The sequence below is a fragment of the Myxine glutinosa genome, chromosome 9 (assembly GCF_964187855.1).
Source record: "Myxine glutinosa chromosome 9, kmMyxGlut1.1, whole genome shotgun sequence".
Taxonomy (NCBI): domain Eukaryota; kingdom Metazoa; phylum Chordata; class Myxini; order Myxiniformes; family Myxinidae; genus Myxine; species Myxine glutinosa.
In genome coordinates this window covers 30079406-30096725 of record NC_136269.1, presented here as the reverse complement: position 1 = coordinate 30096725, position 17320 = coordinate 30079406, and the positions used below count along the sequence as shown (strand labels likewise).

At 51.5% G+C, this 17320-nt stretch overlaps 1 protein-coding gene across 3 annotated transcripts in view; it reads right to left on the bottom strand.

Moving 5' to 3' along the window:
* The window catches only part of LOC137435511 (mitogen-activated protein kinase kinase kinase kinase 5), a 208854-nt gene that overhangs the window by 89430 nt on the left and 102104 nt on the right, over positions 1 to 17320 (bottom strand). For all 3 annotated transcript variants that reach the window (XM_068129366.2, XM_068129365.2, XM_068129367.2), the window contains exons 11-12: positions 14122 to 14203; positions 13146 to 13259 (exon numbers count right to left, since the gene is read on the bottom strand). In XM_068129366.2, coding sequence (XP_067985467.1) covers positions 13146 to 13259; positions 14122 to 14203 — 196 coding nt within the window. The remainder of the gene's footprint in view (positions 1 to 13145; positions 13260 to 14121; positions 14204 to 17320) is intronic.

Below are 17320 nucleotides of genomic sequence, written 5' to 3'. Positions count from 1 at the left end.
AGAGCGTCCGGGCATGCCCGCTCTCGCCTTTCCAGGGCTCGCCCAGAGCGTCCGGGCATGCCCGCTCTCGCCTTTCCAGTACTCGCCCAGAGCGTCCGGGCATGCCCGCTCTCGCCTTTCCAGTGCTCGCCCAGAGCGTCCGGGCATGCCCGCTCTCGCCTTTCCAGTGCTCGCCCAGAGCGTCCGGGCATGCCCGCTCTCGCCTTTCCAGGGCTCGCCCAGAGCGTCCGGGCATGCCCGCTCTCGCCTTTCCAGGGCTCGCCCAGAGCGTCCGGGCATGCCCGCTCTCGCCTTTCCAGTGCTCGCCCAGAGCGTCCGGGCATGCCCGCTCTCGCCTTTCCAGGGCTCGCCCAGAGCGTCCGGGCATGCCCGCTCTCGCCTTTCCAGTACTCGCCCAGAGCGTCCGGGCATGCCCGCTCTCGCCTTTCCAGTGCTCGCCCAGAGCGTCCGGGCATGCCCGCTCTCGCCTTTCCAGTGCTCGCCCAGAGCGTCCGGGCATGCCCGCTCTCGCCTTTCCAGGGCTCGCCCAGAGCGTCCGGGCATGCCCGCTCTCGCCTTTCCAGGGCTCGCCCAGAGCGTCCGGGCATGCCCGCTCTCGCCTTTCCAGTGCTCGTCCAGAGCGCCCGGGCACGCCCAGCCTCGACTTGCCAGGCCGCAGCCAAACACGCCCGGGCAGGTCCAGACTCGCCTTTCCAAGGCTCGCCCTTGACACCCGGGCATGCCCGGTATAGCTTGTGCCGGGCAAACTTCCCGACATAAATGTGTATATATATTGCTGCCCGATAAACGGGCTTTGGTGAGAATACCTGAGCTGTTTTGTTTCAATAAAGCAACTCGGACGAATTCCGTCTTTGGTCGCGTCAATTCTTTCGACTCGCGTTGGAGCGCAGCTCCTTCAACGTCATTAATAATTCTACGTGGAGTGCACACAGAAAATTCCACTCTGATGGGGCAAATGTGTGTCCAAAGGCGGAGAACATCTTGAGAAGTATTGTGTCATTGTTTTAATATACATACAGATTTATCTACAGGTACCGTATAAAGTAGAACAGCACTCGGGTAGAGCACATACCTCCGCAAGCCCAAACAGGTCACATTTTGTATCCCACTAACAACCACCTTTGGAGGCCATTTTTCAAAGAGTAGTTTCAAAGGGTAGTAGGGGGAGGGGGGAGCGGGGATTTTGTATCCCACTGAAAGGTCAAATTTGGATCAATTCGTTCTCGTCACACTCCCAATCTGTCTACCAAGTTTCATCACAATTTGTCCATAACATTTTGAGATATTGTGATTACAGTCAGACAAACAATTAGACAAACAGACAGACAGTGGTGAAAACATAAGGTGGGCGGAGGTGACCAAAGTTCAGGTCAGATTTTAATAGTAAAGTCTGAGTACGCAGTACAAATTATTTAGTACAACGTACAGGGATGTGAGCGACCATACGCATCACAATGACCAATTATAAAGATAGTATACAATGAGAGGCAAAATATAATTTTAAAACCAATATGGAGAAATAAGTGATGTTGGGGGCAGTGTCCCCAACACTGACTCGTGGTGGTCCCTCTCGGCTCTCCCCCCGTTGGTATTTTTGTGCACATAAGATTGTTCACGGTTCTGTTTAAATATTATTTAAATATGTATAACCTTTCCCCTTCAGTGTTTTACTCAGTGGTATATTACAACACGCTGTTTTTCTTCCTATTTAAAAGGCTTTTCTCAATTTCCTCTCCAACTCATTCCACCTCAAAAAAAAGAAATTCAATATCTTATATGTCTCCCTCACTACATGGTCTAAATTCACATTCATTCCATCCCTCCTCCATCATTCTGAACCGGATTGCTAACTTGAAAATCACAACAAACCCAATTTGTTTTCAATGTTCGTCTTTCATTAATCATCCACTTTCTAAACTCCCCTCTTACCCCTCCCATCCAAATCCCTCCCCTTGCACCTACACTCCTAAACTCCCCCCTTGCCCCGCCACTCTTAAACTCCCCCCCTACCCCTCCACTCCTGAACTCCCCCCTACCCCTCCACTCCTGAACTCCCCCCTTGCCCTTCCACTCCTGAACTCCCCCCTTGCCCTTCCCCTCCTAAACTCCCCCCTCACTCCTCCCCTTCAAAACTCCCCCCCAACCCCTCCCATTCAAATCTCCCCCCATACCATTCCTCTCCAATTCTCCCTCCTCTCCCCTCCTCCTCAAAGCTGCCTCCTTCCCACTTCGTCTCCCTTCTATCTCATACCTCCACCCCCCCCAACCTTCTTCTTTCCTCTGCCCCCCCCCTCAAACAACCCCTCACTGTGCCTCATCCCTTCACCTTCAAACCTTTCATCCTCCTCATCCTTCCCTTTCTTGGAACTCTTCTGCAATCGCTGACACACTAACAACTGCTCTCCCTACCTCCCCCTCTCATCCTTCATCTTACCCTACTCCTCCCCTCCCCTGTCCTGTACCCGATGCTCCCCCTCTCTCTTCATTAACGGTATGGACCTCAAACATCCGGGGCCTTCGCTCAAACCTGACTGATCTCTCCATACAGGTTGCTTCTGACAATCCAGACTTGATCTGCTTAACAGAGACTTTCCTCCTTCAAGATGTCTCTGATTCCTTAATATCTCTTCCTGGTTACTCCCTCCTCCGGTATGATAGACCTGAGCCTCGGCCTGGTGGTGGGGTGGCTATCTTTATCAAAATCTCTCTTCCTCACTCTCCTTGCACTGCCCTCTCTCCTCCTCACCCCCAGGAGTACCTCTGGCTACGGCTTCCTCTCCGCTCCCACCTTTTGTTCATATGTGTCCTGTACCGTCCCCCAAACAGTGATGACTCCATCTACATTTCACTGTCTGACAACATGGACCAACTTCTATCCACTCATCCCAACTCTCTCTTCCTCATATGTGGTGACTTCAATTGTCATCATGCCACCTGGTTGGGTGTGGGTTCCTCTCTCACCAGTCATGGCACCTCAGCAAAGGACTTCTGTGACTCACTGGGATTGACACAATCTGTCAATTTCCCGACCGGATCTCAGCCAATGGAGTATCTTCTCTTCTAGACTTGGTTATGACTAACTTCCCTGCTAATGTCTGCTGCTCTTCTTCTGCTCCAATCGGTTCTTCTGATCATGTGCTTGTCAAAGTGGACATCTCTCTGGCCATTCTCAGAGAGCCTCCTCAGCGTCGACGAGTCTGGCATTTCACTCAGGCCGACTGGGACGGTCTTCAAGCAGCCATCAATCGTCTGGATTGGTCTCCCATCTCCACTGCCTCTGACATCAATTCTTCCTGGGAATTCTTCCAAAGCAAACTGATCTCTCTCATGCACAGATTTATCCCATCTCGCCTTCAGTTGTCTTACCCTTCCTCCCGTCCATGGTACACTGAATCTTGTGGTGAGGCAGTTGCCCTGAAACAACTTGCCTTTGCCTCTTGGAAGGCTAATCCAACTGAAGGAAATCTCAGTTCCTCCCACCAAGCTCGGAACAAGTGTGTGTCTACCCTCAGGAGTGCCAGGAAGCACTATCTCTCCTCACTCAAGAATGAACTCTCAAACCTGTCTCCTTCCTCCAAATCCTGGTGGCGTCTGGTCAAATCCGTTTCTGGTGTTTGTTCCCCCTCCATCCCCTCCCTTACCTCAAATGGCCACACAGTTGACATCGCACGTGACAAAGCCGAATGCCTCAACTCTGTGTTTGCCTCAAAATCCTTAGTCCCAAACCCATCTCTCTCTGTTCCCACCTTTCCCAGTCGAACCAAACTGCTCCTGGACTCTGTGACCTTCTCTCCTGACAAGGTGGAGGAGTTTTTGTCAAACCTCGACTCTGATTCTGCAACTGGACCAGATGGCATCAGCCCACGGGTCCTAAAATCCTGCTCTGCCGCTCTATCTCACCCTCTCTCTGTTCTTCTCACCCTATCTTTTGCTCAAGGTCATCTGCCAGCATCCTGGTAATCAGCAAACATTACCGCTTTAAACAAAAAAGGTGCAAAAACAGATCCTTGCAACTACAGACCAATCAGCCTGCTCCCAATTATCAGCAAAGTCATGGAATCCATCATTGCTTCAGATATGAAATCTTTCCTCTTCTCCAATGGCTTGATCTCTGATCATCAATTTGGTTTCAGACCAGGTCACTCTACTCTGGACATGCTGCTTCTGCTGTCTCAACAATGGATGGAGGTCCTCAATGCCAAACAGGAAATCAGAGCTGTCTCCCTTGACATATCACGTGCCTTCGATACGATCTGGCACCCAGCTCTGCTCACCAAACTCTCCTCCTATGGTATCCATGGAAATCTCCATGCATGGCTTGCGGACTTCCTCTCTGGTCGTAGTCAATGTGTGGCCCTGAATGGATTTCTCTCATCTCCCCTTCCCGTCCACGCTGGAGTTCCCCAAGGCAGTGTGCTGGGCCCTGTGCTTTTTCTGGTCTTTATCAATGATCTCTCCGACTCTCTGGAAAATCATCTGTATCTCTTTGCTGATGACTCCACTCTCTGCTGCTCCATTCCTCTTCCCTCAGATCGGCAGTCTGCAGCCTCCTCACTCTCTGAAGACCTGGACAAAATCACAGACTGGTCAAACATGTGGAACATGTCTTTCAATCCTGACAAATCTCACACTCTTACTATGTCTCTCCGAAAAGATCGACTGGACAACCCTCCCATCTACTTTCTCAACAATCCTCTCCAAGAAGTTCTGTCGCTCAAGCTTTTGGGTCTCACCATCTGCCATGATGTTTCTTGGGAAAACCACATTTCCAAGCTGGCCTCCAAAGCCAGTCGCCGACTGGGCATCCTCCGTCGTGCGAAGTCCTTCCTAGGCACACCTGAGCTCCTCACCACATACAAGGCTTTCATCCGCAGCTCAATGGAATACTGTTCTCCCCTATGGGCTGGTGCTCCTGCCTCACACCTGGCTCGGCTTCACGCTGTTGAATCCAAAGCTTTCAGAATCATTGGAATCTCCCGCGATGAAGCTATCTCTGAGGGCCTTTCACTCACTCACCGCAGGCAGGTAGGTGGTCTTTCTGTCTTCTACCGACTCCTCTCCGGCCTCGCTCCCCCAGCTCTCTCTGTGCTCTGTCCCCCAAATATTCCTACAGGTCGCACAACATCTGCCAGCCACCCTCTGATGGTTAAACTGCCGAAATCTCGGCTCTCTGCTCACCTTCACTCTTTCATTCCTCTTTTCTCCCGCCTCTGGAACAAACTCCCACACTCACTTCAATCACACTCCTCCCTCCAGGTCTTCAAAACAGCTGTTCACCACCATCTCTTATCTTCCCCCATCCAAAACCTTGATCTTTTCTACCCCCACTAATTCACCCCAGATCCACCTTGTTTGAAATTCCAACTTCTTTCCTGGAAGTCTTGGCAGTGTCCATATGTTTTATACCTCTCCCACCCCCCCCCCCTTCCCAAGGCCCCCCCCAAAGCCCTCTCCCTCCCACAGTTCTCTCGATGTCTCCATGTCTCTCGGTCCCTGCTCTCAAATGTTGTGTTTGTGTCCTTCCCCCTCTCTCCCCATCTTGTCTACCGTTCCCGATGTTATTTGTTTTGTGTGTCTGTTTGTCTTTCTGTGTGATTAATGTTCGCTCTTTCACGAGCCTCGATCTTGTATACAAAAAAAGAAAAAAGAAGTGAGGACAACTTCCACACCTGAGATCAATTTTCTTCCACCAAGATTTAAAGCAGAGCAAGGTGGCATGCGGCTCGTAATATATTATCCTTCCTATGGTTAGGAAATAGTAGAATTAAATAATCCCATGCCTTAGAGAGCTAGCACGCAAGTCTCGTACCATATAGTCATTGAAGAAAACCGGATAATGCGTGTTCCGTAAGAATTGCTGGATGAATTGAATTCACAGTATGTAATTTGTAGACATAGTCTGGCATTACTTGTATGATCTGCCTTTGTTCTGCTGGTAAGGTACGATTAGCGGACTGCATTGTATGTTGTTGAAACCGAAGCCACAATGCATAAACACAGAGGACAGAATAAATGTGTTTCACTCGAGTTACAAGTACATGGGAGAGGCTCTGCTCATGTACTCCAATAAGAACCAGAGAAGGAACATGTACAGTCACGTGCAAAAGTAAGTACACCCCATGTAAAGTTTTGACTTTTTCAACATATTTCAACATACAGCTATTTGATCTTCATTTCAACAATATTGATAGATAAAGGTGATATAATATAACAAATATCATGAAACATTTACATTTTGTAGTCAATTGTATAATTTAAATAAACATAAATGCAAATTTCGCATGTGGAAAAAGTAAGTACACTCCTACATTTATCACAACTTCAAATACCTAAAATTAGAATCAGGTGCACGAGCTCAGATGCAAATGATTAGAACATCGTCAGAGAGGATCTTGGAGGAACCTGTCTTATTTAAACCTCTGACATTTAGTTTGGTTTGCTCTTTGTTGTTGAAGTGTGCGGCGTCACCATGCCTAGATCAAAAGAGCTCTCTGAGGCCTTCAGAAAGAAGGTTATAGATGCCCACGAGTCTGGGAAGGGATTAAAAAAGATCTCCAAACAATTTGAAATCAATCATTCGACTGTCCGGAAGATCATCTACAAGTGGAGAAGATTCCAAACAACTGCCAACTTGTTCAGGCCAGGCCGCCCCAGCAAGTTCAGCCCGAGAGCAGACCGCAAGATGCTGAAAGAAGTCTCTAAGAACCCCAGAATGTCATCATGGGACCGACAGGTAGCTCTTGCCACTGTTGATGTCAAAGTGCACGAGTCTACCATTAGAAAGAGGCTGCACAAATTTGATCGACATGGGAGGTATGCCGGGAGGAAACCTTTGCTGTCCAGAAAGAACATCAGGGCAAGACTAAAGTTTGCCAATGAACACCTAGGCAAAGACCAGCACTTCTGGAACAATGTGCTCTGGACAGATGAGTCAAAGGTAGAGCTATTTGGTCACAGTACCAGAAGACATGTTTGGCGAAAACCAAAGACAGCATTTGACCACAAGAACTTGATACCAACTGTAAAGCATGGTGGTGGAAATATGATGGTTTGGGGCAGCTTTGCTGCATCAGGGCCTGGGCAGCTCACCATCATTGAATCCACTATGAATTCTCCATTGTACCAGAGGGTGCTTGAGGATAATGTGAGGCCATCTGTTTTCAAGTTGAAGCTCAACCAAAGGTGGACCTTGCAACATGACAATGACCCTAAACATACCAGTAAACCCACCTAGGAATGGCTGAAAAGAAAGAAATGGAGGGTTCTGGAATGGCCAAGTCAAAGCCCGGATCTAAATCCCATCGAGATGTTGTGGGGCGGGATTTGAAACGAGCTGTGCATGCAAGAAACCCCTCAAACATCACACAGCTGAAAGAATTCTGCATGGAGGAGTGGGCAAAAATTTCTCCCAGTCGATGTCAGAGACTGGTAGATAGTTATAAGAAACGCCTACTTGAGGTTGTTTCTGCCAAAGGGGGCAATACCACCTATTAGAGCCAAAGGTGTACTTACTTTTTCCACATGCGAAATTTGCATTTATGTTTATTTAAATTATACAATGGACTACAAAATGTAAATGTTTCATGATATTTGTTATATTATATCACCTTTATCTATCAATATTGTTGAAATGAAGATCAAATAGCTGTATGTTGAAATATGTTGAAAAAGTCAAAACTTTACATGGGGTGTACTTACTTTTTCACGTGACTGTATTTACCCTGGCATGCATTTATGAACATGTTTATGATAGTTTATGAATTTATTATTTATTTATATATGTACATTTATCATTATATATATTATTTATAATTATAATAAATTATATATAATTAATTCTTTGTATATTAATTATTATATATTAATAATATATTATTATTAATTTTATATATTAATTATATTAATTATATATTAATTATATTAATTATATTATAATTATAATAAATATAATTATATTTGTTTCATTTATTAATTTATTTATGATTATGATCGATGAACATGATTTATTTAGGAACATGGCCTCGATACAATCTGATTGCAGTTGTTAATGAGTAGATGGTCTGAGTCGGTGTGAAATGGTTCCATGATAATAACATTGCACTATCCATGAAGTGCATGTGAGAGGCATGGGTCTAGCTCTTCCGAAGACCATGTAACGCTTTGATGTGCTTTTATCTCTTGCAGTCACTCAATATAAACCAAAGTTAGCAATGTGCTACCATGCAGGACGATCTTTTCTGTGTGGTCCGTATTGCTCCGTATTGCGCCATGGTCCGTATTGATCCGAGTCGGTCTCATTTGTAGTTTATTAAAGCGCGGCGTTACGCGCGCTGCTTGTGAGCAAGGAGGAAGCGGACAAGCGGTAACATATGAACGTCTTTATTGTAAGACTACACTGTAACACTCTAGCTCTACTCTTCCGGGCTGGTCGCCCGGTGTATATCCTGAGGCCACGCCTACCCCTCGGGCGTGGCCACCGCCCACTTGGTGCGTGGAATGATGTCACCACGCCAGTGGGCTTTTGTGTCCGCCACACGCGCCCCCCCAGAATTCCCGCGCACCTGGAGGGCCAGTTTGCGGGGCAGACGAATGACCCGGCCGAAGCGCCCCCTGGCGATCGGCGGCGTCTGGGGTGCAGGGATACCAGGTGGGATGCCCCTGGCTGCCCCTGGGATGGGTGCAGGACCGGGGGGCGCCGTGGCGGCGGGGCTGGGCGGTGCCGGGGGTCCGCCCGCAGGAGGGCGGCCCCGACGTAGGGGTCGGGCCACTGGCGGTGGATGGTCCACATCGAGGTGGGCCGGCTTGAGGCGGTCTACCGAAACGCGGTCAGGAGTACCGCCGATGTCCAGGGTGAAGTGCTTCGCCCCGGTCTCCAGCACGCGGAAAGGCCCGTCGTACGGGGGCCGCAGTGGTGTCCGATGGGCATCGTGGCGGACGAAGACGTACTCCGCCGTGCGAAGCTCCGGGGCGACGTGCGTCGGTGGGTGCCCGAGGCATGCCGTTGGCACCGGGGCGAACCTCTGGGCGGTCTCTTGCAGAGCGGAGCGCTGCTGTGCCGCGGACCATGGTGCCGTGGAGTCGGGGAGGAACTCGCCCGGCACCCGCAGCGGTTGCCCGAAGACCAACTCCGCCGCGGATGCGCGCAGGTCCTCCTTGGGCGCCGTCCGGAGGCCCACCAGGACCCAGGGGAGCCTGTCGACCCAGCCGCCGCCGCGGAGGGTGGCCCGGAGCGCGGCCTTCAACGAGCGGTGAAATCGCTCACACAGGCCGTTAGCCTGGGGGTGGTAGGCCGTGGTTCGGTGCAGCCGGACCCCGAGCCCCTGCGCAACCGCCCCCCAGAGCTCCGAGGTGAACTGGGGGCCGCGGTCGGATGAGATGTCTGAGGGGGCGCCGAACCGGGCGACCCAGGTGGCGATGAAAGCCTGCGCGACATCGGCCGCCGTTGTCGACGCCAAGGGCACGGCCTCCGGCCACCGGGTGGTGCGGTCCACCATGGTGAGGACGTGGGTGAAACCCCGCGAGGGGGGCAGAGGTCCCACCAGGTCCACGTGGACGTGGTCAAACCGGCGTTCCGGCACCGTGAACGGGGCCAACGGGGCCTGGGTGTGCCGGTGCACCTTGGCGCGCTGGCACGCGAGGCATGTCCTGGCCCAGCCGCGGACGGCCTTCCGGAGGCCATGCCAGACGAACTTGTCGGCGATCAGCCTTTGGGAGGCCCTCGCGCCCGGGTGGGACAGGCCGTGGATGGCGTCAAACACCTGGCACTGCCAGCCCGCGGGCACAATGGGGCGAGGACGCCCGAGGGAGACGTCGCACAAGAGGGCCGCGCCCGTGCCGTCGAACGGCACCTCGGTGACGCGGAGGCCCGTGACGGCGGTCCGCAAGGCCTGGACGTCGGGGTCAGCGGCCTGGTCCGCTGCCATCCGGGCATAGTCGATGCCGAGGTGGACTGCGTGGGCGACGGCCCGGGAAAGGCAATCCGCCACCGGGTTGTCCTTCCCCGCGACGTGCTGGATGTCCGTCGTGTACTCGGACACGGCCGAGAGGTGACGCTGCTGCCGGGCCGACCACGGCTCGGTGACCTTGCCCATCGCGAAGATCAGCGGCTTGTGGTCGACGAAGGCAGTGAACGCCCGGCCCTCGAGCAGATGGCGGAAGTGCCTGACCGCCAAGTGAAGTCCGAGCAACTCGCGGTCGAAGGTACTGTAACGGCGTTCGGGCGGGCGAAGCTGCCGGCTAAAGAACGCCAGCGGTTGCCAAGCTCCAGGCACCCATTGCTCGTGCACCGCGCCCACCGCGTAGTCCGAGGCATCGGTGGTGAGGCCGATCGGTGCATCGGGCGCCGGGTGCGCGAGCATGGTGGCGTTAGCCAAGGCGAGCTTCACGCCCGTGAACGCCGTGTCCATCTGCTCGGTCCAGGTAACGTCGCCTTTGCCCGGCTTACCTCGGAGAGCTTCGTGCAGGGGGCGCAGGAGCTGGGCGATACGGGGCAGGAACCGATGGTAAAAGTTCACCATGCCCAGGAACTCCTGCAGCCCTCTGATCGTGCGGGGGCGCGGAAACCCCTTCACCGCCTCCACCTTGGCCGGCAGGGGGACGGCTCCGTGCCTGGTGACACGGTGCCCCAGAAAATCGATTGTGGCGGCGCCGAACCGGCACTTTGCGGGGTTCACAATCAGGCCATGCTGGCCCAGGCGTTCGAAGAGCGTGCGGAGGTGGCGTAGGTGCTCTTCGCGGGACGCGCTGGCGACGAGGATATCGTCCAGGTAGACGTAGACAAAATCCAAGTCGCGCAGGACGCTGTCCATCAGTCGCTGGAACGCCTGAGCCGCATTCTTCAGACCGAAGGGCATGCGCAGGAACTCGAAGAGTCCGAATGGCGTGATGACCGCCGTCTTCGGGACGTCCTCCGGCCTGACGGGGACCTGATGGTAGCCGCGTATGAGGTCCACCTTCGAGAAGAAGGACCTGCCCGCCAAACGGGCGGAAAAGTCCTGAATGTGGGGGACGGGGTAGCGGTCGGGAGTCGTGGCGTCATTGAGACGGCGATAGTCCCCGCACGGTCGCCATCCCCCGCCGGGCTTCGGCACGATGTGCAGCGGCGACGCCCAAGCGCTCTCTGAGCGCCGAACGATGCCGAGTCGCTCCAGGGTAGCGAACTCCGCTTTTGCCACCGCCAGCTTCGTCGGCTCGAGGCGGCGTGCCCGGGCGTAGACCGGTGGCCCGACGGTGGGGATGTGTTGGGCCACCCCGTGCTTGACGGCCCCCGCCGAGAAGGTGGGCCGCGTGAGGGCCGGGAAGCCGGCGAGGAGGCGGGTGAATGCGTCCGCTGCCGGAAGCGTACAGACCAACGTGGCCGGAACCGAATCGTTCGGCAAGCCGCTTGGCAAGCCGCTCGTTGAGCTGGGCAACGCACATGCGAGCGAGCTGAACGTCTCGGCCTGGACAAGCCGTCTGCGCTTGACGTCGACCAGGAGCCCATTAGCGCACAGGAAGTCCGCGCCAAGCAGTGCCATGGGCACATCGGCGGTGACGAACGTCCATCGGAAAACCTGCCCTCCAAACCGCAGAGAGAGGCAGCGTTTTCCGTACGTACGGATGGGCGTCCCGTTCGCGGCAAGCAGCGCGGGGCCCCCACCCGCGGCGTGCTTGTCTGACGTGCCGGCGGGAATGACACTCACCTGTGCTCCCGTGTCGCACAGGTAACGGCGCCCGGAGAAGGTGTCCGTTATGAACAGCAGGCTGCTCGAACGGCCGGCGCTCATCGCCACAATTGAGCGCCGGCCCGGGCGTTTCCCGACCCGTTGAAGGAGCACGGCGGATGACACCGCCGAGCTTCGTGGCCGAACTTGGCGTGGAACCAGCACCAGGTGGTGGAGCTGGAGGAGCGCGGCTGGCTCCGCCAGGCCGGTGGAGTCGATGGGTTTCCCCGCGGTGGCGGTTTTCGCCGCGGCGGTGGGCTGGGCGTGGCGGCGTTCACGAGGTGCGTATCAGCATGCTGCTGAAACTCAGCGTGCTGTAGAAGATGATGCTGTGGAACAGCAGCGTCGAAGGCCGTGACGGCCACGCCAACGCTCGCCCGCGTGTCCGAAGCGGCGAAGTACTTGTCCGCCTCGGCCGCCAATGCTCGGGGTTCCGTTAGCCCGGTCCCGGCCAACGCGAGGCGAACCTGCGCTGGAAGTTGGCGACGGAAAAGCGCCCGGAATAGCGAACCGGGGGCTTCGTCGCCCAACAGTGACAGCATATGGTCCATTCGGACCGACGGGCACGTCTCACCGAGCTCGGGGAGATCCAGGAGGCGGTCGGCCCGTGCGTCGTCCGTGAGGCTGAACGTGGCTAGGAGTAGCCGCTTGAGTGCCTCGTACTTGTGGCCGTCCGGTGGGTGGCGAAGGACGGACACAACTCGAGCGGCCGTGCCGGGCCCGAGGGAGGCGACGACATGGCAGTAGCGCAGGTCGTCGTTGGTGAGGCGCCGAAGCTGAAATTGGGCTTCGGCTTGAACGAACCAGACCTCGGCCTGGGCCTCCCAAAATTCGGGAAGTTTAATCGCCATTGACTTGTCGTTGGCCATTGCAATGGCGTAGTGTTCGGAAGGATCGCTACGGCAGATCCAACGTCGAGGGTCACCAGTAAAGCGCGGCGTTACGCGCGCTGCTTGTGAGCAAGGAGGAAGCGGACAAGCGGTAACATATGAACGTCTTTATTGTAAGACTACACTGTAACACTCTACTCTTCCGGGCTGGTCGCCCGGTGTATATCCTGAGGCCACGCCTACCCCTCGGGCGTGGCCACCGCCCACTTGGTGCGTGGAATGATGTCACCACGCCAGTGGGCTTTTGTGTCCGCCACATTATTAAGTTTTTGGATAAGGCTCAAAGTGACCTGTGTCGTACATTTGATTTACGGTGCTGTGCAAAGTTGCAACATGTTGACCTAGATAAATAGCTTCATTAACACTTGTTCGGTATCCCTTTAATATGATATTTGGAGGATTGAGGGTGGGGGAGATGGTGACATTCCAGTATAACAGATTATCGATAGAACAACAATCCACGGAACTGTATCTGTTCTACATATAACGAGACCCTCCTGTAAATGGCAAGCACTTTACAAATCATCGGTATTAATATACATCAGACACTTACCTCAACATCTTCTTCATCAGGATCTGGTGTGGGAGCTACAGGTTCCAGGTCAGAACATCTTTGGAGGAGTTCCATGGGAATTGAATGAGGCAGCGTTTGCTGACAGAATGAATGCTGCTCCATCCATAGTACAGGATCATGCATCCGAAGTAAAAAAAAAAAAAAAAAACACAACTTTGTGTCATTCGCATCTTAAGCCTTTTACATGATGTCGGAATTGTAATACCAACGGTATACTCTTCATGCTGGCAGAAGTAGCAATCACTTAAATTGAATTAGTATCACTTGGATCAATCATATAAAAAGACAACACTATCAATCAAATTTTTTTTTTTTTTTTTTTTTTTTTTTTGTATACAAGATCGAGGCTCGTGAAAGAGCGAACATTAATCACACAGAAAGACAAACAGACACATAAAACAAATAACATCGGGAGCGGTAGACAAGATGGGGAGAGAGGGGGAAGGACACAAACACAACATTTGAGAGCAGGGACCGAGAGACATGGAGACATCGAGAGATCTGTGGGAGGGAGAGGGCTTTGGGGGGGAGGCATGTGAAGGGGGGGAGGCATGTGAAGGGGGGGGGGGGTGGGAGAGGTATAAACATATGGACACTGCCAGGATTTCCAGGAAAGAAGTTGGAATTTCAAACAAGGTGGATCTGGGGTGAATTAGTGGGGGTAGAAAAGATCAAGGTTATGGATGGGGGAAGATAAGAGATGGTGGTGAACAGCTGTTTTAAAGACCTGGAGGGAGGAGAGGGATTGAAGGGAGTGTGGGAGTTTGTTCCACAGGCGGGAGAAAAGAGGAATGAAAGAGTGAAGGTGAGCAGAGACATATAGAGTTTTTACTTTTATATAGAGTTTTTTCCATTTCACGTGAAATCTCAAAGCGTTTACAAAGAAGAAAGATAACGTGAATTGAGAGTAGGTAGTAAAGATTGTTTATGATATCACAATTATAGAAGAATATACCATCAGTAGCTTTTCTGCTGTTGGGCGCTTCTTGGGGTTCTTAGTGAGAGCAATTTTCACAAAGCTATGGAACATTGGTGACCTGAGTGAGGGAACGTGGGGGATCAAGAAAATTGGGAAAAAATAAACAATGGCAGAAGACAGTGCAAAGTATTTTTTTTTTTTAAAAACATGTTTCTAATCTATCCACAACGTTTTGAGATATCGTGCTATGTATCATGTTTGGCCCTATCTCTCAAATGTGAAGAATCGCTTTAAAAAATTATCGCATCCAGATCTTCACCAAAATCGAATGCATTCATCCTTGTCACATACCCAACCTGTCCAATAAGCTTTATCCGAATCTATCCAAAACTTTTTGAGTTATCCTGCTCACAGATAGACAAACAAATGGGGATGAAAACACAACTCCCATCCCCCTTTCGGTGGTGGAGGTAACAAGATAAACAGAGACAATAACCAGGAAAGGGGGAAGAATTACACAAAGAAACTTGGAAGAGGACGAACAATAGGACGACATGTATGTGTGTACGTATGTATATATATATTTATACATATATTGATGGTGTAATGGTTTGAGTGTCCGCTCTGAGTCTGGAAGATCGGTGCTTCAAACCCCGGCCAAATCATACCAAAGACCTCAAAAATGGTACATGCTGCTTCCTTGCTTGATGTTCAGCATTTTAAAAAGAATAGAGCACAGACAAACAACCATAGGTTGGTAATACTAGTGAAAGCTCTGATGGGCCTCATGGCGTCCTCCTGCATTGAGGTTCCTCGTAAAGGAACTTGTATTTTTAGTAACTAGTGTGACTCGGCGCGCTTCGCGGTATCCCTTTAATATGATATTTGGAGGATTCAGGGTGGGGGAGAGGGTGACATTCCAGTATAACAGATTTATCGATAGAACAACAATCCACGGAACTGTATCTGTTCTACATATATATAACGAGACCCTCCTGTAAATGGCAGGAGGGTCTCGTTATATGGGGGGCCTAGTCTTGGCCCCCCCATATAACGGGCTTCACGCGTCTCACCACACGTCGTTTCAGAGGGATAGGCATCTTTGACCATTTCGGGTCTTTTGGGTCTTCATGGTGTTTTGGGTCTTCAGGGCCATTTGGGTCTTCAGAGTCTTTTGGATCCTCTGGGCCTTTAAGGGTATTTTGGGTTTTTTGGGTGTTTTGGGTCTTTTGGGTCTTCGGTGTCTTTAGGGGCTTTTGGGTCTTAAGTCTTTTGTTTCCTCTAGGTCTTTAAGAGTCTTTGGGGTATTTTGGTTCTTCGGGGTATTTAAGGGTATTTTAGGGTCTTTGGGGTCTTCATGGTGTTTTGGGTCTTTGGGGTATTTTGGGTCTTTTGTGTCTTCAGGGGATTTTGGGTCTTATGGGTCTTTTGGTTCATCTAGGTCTTTTGAGTCTTCGGGGACTTTTGGGTCTTTGGGGACTTTTGGGTCTTTGGGGACATTTGGGTCTTCAGGGTATTTTTGAGCCTCAGGGCCTTCAAGGGTATTTTGGGTATTTGGGGTGTTTTGGGTCTTCGGGGTATTTGGGGTCTTCGGGGTCTTTTGGGTCTTCAGGGTATTTTGGGTCTTCATGGTCTTTAAGTCCCTGGTGTTGGGCTAGCGGCTAGGGTGCCGGCTTAGGATACCTAGGATCCTGGGTTCGAATCCCGGTCAATCGCTGAATTAACGCCAGGGGGGTTGACTCAGCTTGTCATCCGAGGTCGGCTAATTGAGTACCAGTTCACTGGTAATTCCCTGCTTGTCGTTAAAGGCGGCAAAAAGGGTTGGCGTCAGGAAGGGCATCCGGCCGTAAAACATTGCTTCAAAAAGGGGACCGAAAAACAACAACAACCACGGTTCCCGAAAAAGGCCAACCCCCGCTTGCGGGGAAAAAATGGCCTCTAAAGGTGGTTTTTTTTTAATGGTCTTTAAGTGTCTGTGGTCTTCTGAGTGTTTTGGGTCTTCAGGGTGTTTTGGGTCTTCAGGGTGTTTTGGGTCTTCAGGGTATTTTGGGTCTTCAAGGTCTTTGTGGTCTTCTGAGTGTTTTGGGTCTTCAGGGTGTTTTGGGTCTTTGAGGTATTTTGGGTCTTCAGGGTATTTTGGGTCTTCGGGGTCTTTGGGGTCTTCAGGGTATTTTGGGTCTTCATGGTCTTTACGTGTCTTTGTGGTCTTCTGAGTGTTTTGGGTCTTCAAGGTCTTTTGGGTCTTTTGGGTCTTCGGGTTGTTTTGGCTCTTCAGGGTATTTTGGGTCTTCAGGGACATTTGGGTCTTCAGGGTGTTTTTGAGCCTCGGGGCCTTCAAGGGTATTTTGGGTCTTTGGGGCGTTTTGTGTCTTCAGGGTCTTTGGGGTCTTCAGGGTGTTTTGGGTCTTGGGTCTTTTGGGTCTTCCAGGTCTTTGGGGTGTTTTGAGTCTTCAGGGTCTTTAAGGGTCTTTGTAGTCTTCAGGGTGTTTTGGGTCTTCAGGGTCTTTTGGGTCTTTGGGGGGTATTTTAGGTCTTCTGGGTCTTTTGGGTCTTCGGGGTATTTTGGGTATTCGGGGTGTTTTGGGTCTTCAGGGTATTTGTGGTCTTCTGAGTGTTTTGGGTCTTCAGGGTCTTCAATGGTCTTTGTGGTCTTCTGAGTGTTTTGGGTCTTTGGGGTCTTTTGGGTCTTCAGGGTATTTTGGGTCTTTTGGGTCTTCTGGGTGTTTTGGGTCTTCTGGGTATTTTGGGTCTTCGGGGTGTTTTGAGTCTTCGGGATGTTTTGAGTCTTCGGGATGTTTTGGGTCTTCGGGGTGTTTTGGGTCTTCAGGGTCTTATGGGTATTTTAGGTCTTGGGGCCATTTGGGTTTTGAGGGTCTTTTTGAGAGTCTGGACCTTCAAGGGTATTTTGGGTCTTTGGGGTGTTTTGGGTCTTCGGAGTCTTCAGAGTACTTTTGGGTCTTTAAGGGTATTTTGGGTCTTCAGGGGTCTTGGTGGTCTTAAGTGTCTTGGGGTAATTAAAGGGTCATCAAAGGTCTGAGGGGTCTCAGCAGTCTAAACGTAATTAATAGGGTTAATTTAGATTTTAGAGGGTGTTAATTTAATTTGAAGAAGAAGACGTTTGAGTCGCATCTATCTATAATTCCAGCAATCTCTGTGTGTCTGTCTGTGTGTCTGTGTGTCTGTGACCGCTGTTTCTCGACAACCACGGGTCCGATATACTTGAAACTTGCCAGGT